Genomic DNA, 7,238 nt, shown 5'->3' with positions numbered 1-7,238 from the left:
AATGAATCATAAATTGGTCAAACTTTTGCAAAATGACAATAGAAAAGTAAAAACACTTTTTCTTGTTTCTTGATTATTTTTTTTTTTACAAAAAGAAATCAGAAAACTGAATACAAAAAAATCCTAAAAAAAGCCTAAATTAACAATTTTAGTGTGAACCGGGAAGAAAATAATTTGTCCCGGTGTGGATACTAGGTTCGGAAATTGATAAAATATGGCATAATTATGGAACTTAATTATTTTGAGCAATTTATATTAAAATCACTCTATTTATATATTTTATTTAGCTTTTAGAGGCATATGCATAGTCTATAAATCTAAACATCATTTATCATAGAATTTGTTACATACACCCGGGTACATCTTACATTTCAGCACCCAAATATCCAACTACTCCAAAGTTAGTTTTTGCTTTTCATTTAATAATTAAATAAAAAACAAAAAAAACAATACTGTAATTAAAATGAAAACAAAATACTTATAGTTAGCACTGTTAAAACAGTTTGACAGTTCGGGTTCGGTTTGGTTTGAAATCGGTTCGGTATTAAATCGGGTCGGTTTGAAATCGGTTTAAGTGTCTCGCGGGTCGGTTCCAGTTCGGTTTAAATAGTTATCGGTTCGATTTGGTTTCGGTTTATTCTTGAGCGGTTTTAATTCGGTTCAGGTTGTAAACAGTCCGGGTAGTAAACGGTTCGGTGCAGACGGGTAGCAGTTTGTTAACGGTTCGGTGTAAACGTTTTTTATCCCGGTTCAAACAGTTTCGGGTTGGAAACAGTTTCGGGTTAGAAACAGTTCGGTTCTTTTACGGTTCAGTTTACAACTAGTTCGATTTTTTTCGGTTCTGTTTATAATTGGTTCGATTCTTTTTCGGTTCAGTTTATAACTGGTTCGGTTCTTTTTCGTTTCAGTTTATGGCAGGAGGATTTTTAGTGGCAGGAAGATATTTTATACTATGATAATAATTTGGCACGAAGATATTTTATACTATGATAATAAATTTTCAATAAATATTAATTTGGCAGGAAGAATTTTGTACTATGGTAATTAACTTTCATTTAAAACACCTTTTAAGTTGATTTTAATATTCTCTTTATAATAAGCAGTTTGTAGCCGATTCGTTTATAAGCGGTCCGGTTCATAAACGATTCGGTTTGCAAGTGGTTCGGTTTATATACAGTTCGGTGCAGACGGGTCGCGGCTTGTTAACGGTTCGGTGTAAACAGTTTTTATCCCGGTTCAAACGGTTTCGGGTTGAAAGCGGTTTCGGGTTAGAAAAAGTTCGGTTCTTTTTCGGTTCGGTTTGATTTCAGTTCGGTTTAGAACTGGTTCGGTTCATTAACGGGTTCGGTTCTTATACGGTGTAACGTTATTCGGATCGGTTCGGTTTCGGGTTCATTCACATATAGTTCGGGTCGGTTTTCGGTTTAAAAAAACGGTTTTTAATCGGTTCGGTTCTCATTTAGGTCGGTTAATTTTGGGCAGTTAAACGGTTTCGGTTTGAAATTTGACAGCAATACTTATAGTTTACAGTATACTCGAGTCTATATAAGTATATAACAAGCTCTCCATTTATCAAACCAAATGATCATACCCCGTAATAAAATTTCTACCCAATGCTTGATCAGAGTTTCGGATGAATCAGTAATAATCAGTAGTTGGTTTATTTTCTACTTCAATTCTTGTTCTTGTTCTTGTTTTTGTTCTCTGTCCTTTTCATATTTTTATCATCTACATTTATATAAATCCAGTTAAATTATTGATCTTTTTCTTGCAATACAAAAATTCCAACCTCAAAAAAAAAAAAAAAATTATGGGTTGGGGTATTTCAAGGTTAATACTCCTGAAATCATCGCTTCATTTCATGATATTTGTGTTAATGAAAAGCAATGAATTCACAATTTTAGCAATCCCATTTCTATATGCATCATTAGTATTCTTGTTGGTTTCAATTGCTTCAAACCCTCATATTAATCTTCCTATGCTATTGGGGAAGAACACAGATGGGTCATTTCCAATTTGGTCAATTGTAATGTTTGGCCCTTTTTTGTTTTTTGTACGGCTGTTTTCGATGGTTCGGAGATTGTTGAGTCATGAGGAACCTTTTACTGAGATTTGTGAGTGTGTGTATGTTGGAGGTTGGCCTTGTTCATTGGATAAGTTTCCACCTAAGAATCCTGCTGTTATTGATTGTACTTGTGAATTTCCTCGAAATTCGGAGTTTACTAGAAGTGGGTATTTGTGTATTCCTACATGGGATACGAGATCGCCTCAGCCGTCGGAGATTGAGTCTGCTGTTAAATGGGCTTGCAGGAAGAGAGCTCTAGGAGTGCCGGTGTTCATCCATTGTGCTTATGGTATGACTTTTTGAAGCATAATATTCTTTTTTTGTAAATTGTTTCATAGCTTGTTTATGTTGTTTGATTTGTTATTGTATTACTTAAAAATATGTTTCTTATGCTATATTTGTTGTGTCTTAGTGCTTATATACTTATTAATGAAGTTCATTGTATCTGTCTACCTTTGTCATGAATCTGCTGTTTGGTAGTTGATGCTATGAATGATTAGACTGGTGAAAATGCTTAAAGATTTCTTCTGAGCGGATTCCAAAATACGATTGCAATGGAACTGAATGACTGATTTTGGCAGTATAATATTCTGAACAAGGAATGGTTTGAGGATTATGTGTTATCACAATCCCTTGGTATAGTTTGAAATTGGCTTGCCATGTCAATTGATTGCTATTATAGACTAGAAACATTTATAATTCCCGGAAAGAATTTACTATGACCACTTGAGGACATTTTATTTGCTGCTTGCCTGCTTCTTAGCTAGGATTGCATTGATTGACTGATTGAGTCAATGTCTTTGTACCTCTTGTTGTGTGAATTTTTTCTTCTTATTAAAAAATCTATGATTTGCCATTTACCTTCTTAGTTGATGTTTATCAAGCTCAAAAATTTAATAAAAAAAGTACTTCAAACAACTATCGTTCATTATTGAAGCCACCCAAAGCATACCTCAAGCCAATATGCATTGTTATTGCTAGGATAAGCAGCCGCAAGAAGCCAAGAACCTCACCACAATTCATCCTGTTATATATCTTGGACTAACTTTCTATCTTTCCTTAAAACAACAACATTTTTTCAACGTCAAAACTTTAGGTAGTGTGAAGCTGCACATTGAATCTCTACAGCAATAAATACGCTGATATTATCTTGGGCTTAATGCCTTAAACCTTTGCTAGAATTATCTACCATGATAATCATGGTCAATCATCCCCTTTTTCTTTGCTGCTGTCTTTACAAGCCTTCACAACTCAGTCCCTAAAGTGCTGCTCTTTTATCCAAGTTCAAATCAGGCATAATCTGATCCCAAGCATCTAGCACTGCCATGTTTCTTTCATATCCCCCCTAAATTAATATTCTTCAGATGTCAATTCTCATCTAATTCTCTTCTTAAAGTCATCAACTCTCATCTCTTGCGCACAGATCTTTAGCTAATTATTCTAACAATAATAAGGCTTTGCCCTTCAATGTAACTTGAAGGTCATTTTTCTAGGTGCAAAGGTAAATTTCAAAGTTTTTGAGGGGCCAAGCGGCCAAGACCTTCTCTGAGTACATTACCAGATGGAGGAAAAGGGCACCCCAAAGTACCTTTATATCTTCCACATCAACCTAGTCGAGTTTTCTTACATCACTCTATGCCTTTAACCAAAAGTGCCTAAAACTTATAATACAAGGTAAAAAATTTCAAAGGCAGTTTAAGTAACTGGAGATTTAACTTTTTTATTATTATTAGAGCTAATACTAGAGTGCTTACTAGTTCAAAGTAGATCAAATAAGCTGTAGACTTACATCACTGGTAATACACTAAATATAAATTTTTTGATAAAATTAGCATTTCAACAGTCTGAGCAGGAGTTATAATTGGGCTCAATGATAGTATTTATACCATCCTTGGTGATTAATCTCAGGTTTGTGCAAATGTCCTTGTCAAACGATCAAATAACCCTTTAAAACAAATATTACACATTTTCGCTCACCTATTCTGTATTTGTGAATGCCAAGATTATAGTCTCTTGCTCCCAATATAGGTTTTGAGGACTCAAATTTCCCTTGAAAATAAATATAATCATTTTTCGATCACCTATGCTGTTATCTTGAATGCCAAGATTATACTTTTTTTCTCATAACTTAAAGCCCGCAATGGTGCAAAATGAGTTACAGAGACGTACTTATTTCATTTCCCTTTAGATTCAAAACTCTGCCAGCATTCTCCTTTAGCAGCAGGTTATCAACCTCCCTCCTCAAATTCAAATGCGGCTTACAGGCGCATCAATATGGTCTGCTACATATACAAGAGTCTAGCTGTTCTCTGACCTTCCAAATTTTCATCTGGAAGCTGCCAAAGTCCTTTTTCCTCCACTCTTTCTACTTCATCCTAATATTATATAAGTATTGCAACAGCCTTCGAGATGCCCTGTTTGTACAACCTTACATCCTGGAGCATCTATTGATAAGTAGAAGTAAACCACAAATTTTCAACTGGCATACCCAAGGCATTGCATCATCTCTTTTTTTGTTACTGTATCCCATTAAAATAAGTGGAGTATGGTTTGACTTTAATGATTTAGATGATAAATCAAATGCAATGAAGCCTGTACATCTATATACCACTGTATTGAGTCTATCGACGCAATTAAGACGCTCATGAACACCTTGGTTATCTCTCATTGATCCTACATGATGAGAAAATGGACAAAAATATAGCGTGAGCTCTCAAGACCACAAACTTCTGAATCTTTAAAAGTCATCCATCAGATTTTGTTGATGATGGAGCCACCGATTTTCCCCTTTGAGAATATTGGTTTGAGGGATCAATAAACCTAGAGAATCCTGTTATCAAGCTATTAGGAGTTTGACCTCACTAGTTTCCACTTGCCAGGCTATCTGTTTCTTAGTCGAGTCTGGCTGTCTTCCAGCCATGGAATCTAGTTGTGGCCCTCTCTTCATGTAGCAACATTGTTACGTCAATGTTATTAAACAGTTACTAATATTTCGCTTGAGAAGATGGATATTTTGGAAGTCCCCAATTGCCAATTGAAATTGATCTACAGGAACTCTTGCTGGTTGGATTCTTTATAACAACTTTTGTCTATGGTTTTTTATTCGGTTACATGCCCTCTTCCTTTGCCCTTTCTCTCTTGTATTCTGCAGTCATAGATAATTTACCTTGGCTAATTCTCACATTGTGTATCATTATCGTCAAAAAAAGTCTCTGTCTTGCCAAGAGTTCATTATGTTCTTTTTGAAATCTTCTAGGATCTTAATCTCTACTTCATGAACAGAATCAATGTCAATCTCTTCATCAGAAGTATTCAACTCGTTGTCACATACTCGCATGTAGTCATGCAAAAATAGCACCATGTCCAAAATAGCCACGAGGATGGCAGGGGTCTTTATTCTTTAAGCTTTTCTAATCAAAACTATACTACGCAACTATGGTTTAATGTGAATAAGAAGCCCCTGACAAATTCTAAATATATAATTTAGGGCAAGGTACTTATGTGTATGGGAACAAAATTTGACTTCAGTGATCAAGTGAGATATACGTCTATTTGCAATCATTTACTGCCTGGAATATATAATATTTGACTATACTTCCTTTTTTTTGCATTTTCCAGTGTGCTAATGCACAACTGTTCTTATCATCTTGGAAAGAAATCTTAGCTAGATTAATTTTTTCCAAGTTCCTAAGTTAACATCTCAAAACAATCTCAGATTTAAGAGAGAATTAATAACTACTAATTTATTCTTTTAGGGCAGGAACTTAGGTATCAAGTCTGCTTTATGTAGTGGTGAATTTTCCCTTTTAAAAAAATAAATAAAAAATAAAAATAGAAAATTGTAGTCGTAAATCTGTATACAATGCTGTTTTCTGCATTTTGACGTTCTATACCTGACTTGTGATATTTTTATTTTTATTTTTTTAAAAAATTGTATCAATTGATTTTGTGATCTTGTAATCATCATCTTCTTTCAGTTAGTAAGTCCTTTTCAAAATTGAATTGTTTTATATTTGGTTGTATGATTTCCAGGACATGGACGGAGTGTTGCGGTAATGTGTGCATTACTGGTGGCTTTAGGAGCGGTAGAGAATTGGAAAGATGCAGAGAAGATGATTCAAGAAAGACGACCTTATATCAGAATGAATTCTCTCCATCGAAAAGCCTTGGAAGAATGGGCACAGCATCGATTGTCTCCAATGAAGAGGAAGAATGAAACAGATGTGAGTTCTGTCATCATGTCAAATTCTTTGGGAAGCAAATAGTTGTACATTGAGAACACACTTCTTTATATCTTCATTACTGTAGCTTTTCTTGGACCCAACTATTCCAGGAGAAACTCCACAAACTAAACTCCTCTTGCTTAACTTTGTCAATAGCAATAGAAATTAATCTTAGTGGAAACAGCTTGTGAAATATCGTTCTTCTACGCTAATTTTGTTTTACTAAAATTATTTCCTGTGTTTCCTTTATTGTCATACTACATATTAGGAATCTGGATAGTTCCCAATGTCATTTACGTTATTATTTATGCTTATTCTAAGTTCAATTTGGACTCTTAAGGGCCAAAATGACCCCTAAAATCTTAAGGGGACATTTTTCGAGACACAAATCGAAAAATAAATATTTAATTTACCAGCTCCGGCGAGAATAGTGGCCGGAAAACTTACTAAGGGTACACTTTGCACCCAAGTTATAAGTTTGTGGAGTTTTGGTTACAACGCAACATACAGGGTGTTGGATGCACCTAAGCCATAGTTCGGCCAATTTTGCCAATTATTTAATGTGTTTCCTTTTTATTGTCATACTACTCCATATTAAGAATTTGCATAGTTTCCGCCCTATTTGTTGGAAGCATTTAAGTTATTGGTTAAGTCAATATGTATAGACACTTGATTTTGTCTCTCCAAAAACCAAACCTAGTGATGAGTACCTTTCACGTCATTTAATATCAAACGAGGTGAAATGTTGAAAAGTCTCGTGAATTCTTCCGTTTTCTAATAAAATAATTCATTTTTGTTTTCGGAAATCATTCATTTCGTATACTATTTATGAGAAATGTCCAATCCAGTTTAGTTTGGTTCAACGATATATTATAAGCCCAATTACGAGTTGTAATAAGAAAGTTATAACCAAAATACTAAAGTGGGTCCTAATTGAGTTTTATGGACGA

General features: G+C 34.5%; 1 protein-coding gene across 1 annotated transcript; it reads left to right on the top strand.

Moving 5' to 3' along the window:
* Positions 1-1,639: 1,639 nt before the first annotated feature.
* Positions 1,640-6,537, top strand: LOC145626877 (uncharacterized). Its single transcript, XM_081679345.1, has 2 exons — positions 1,640-2,354; positions 6,098-6,537. The coding sequence occupies exons 1-2, from the start codon at positions 1,811-1,813 to the stop codon at positions 6,328-6,330; spliced, it is 777 nt and encodes a 258-aa protein (XP_081535471.1). The 5' UTR covers positions 1,640-1,810; the 3' UTR covers positions 6,331-6,537.
* Positions 6,538-7,238: the final 701 nt, after the last annotated feature.

This window comes from Chenopodium album, chromosome 4 (genome assembly GCF_948465745.1).
Source record: "Chenopodium album chromosome 4, dcCheAlbu1.1, whole genome shotgun sequence".
In the NCBI taxonomy this organism is placed as follows: domain Eukaryota; kingdom Viridiplantae; phylum Streptophyta; class Magnoliopsida; order Caryophyllales; family Amaranthaceae; genus Chenopodium; species Chenopodium album.
Note: the sequence above shows the minus strand (reverse complement) of the source record. Positions and strands in the feature narration are given on the sequence as shown.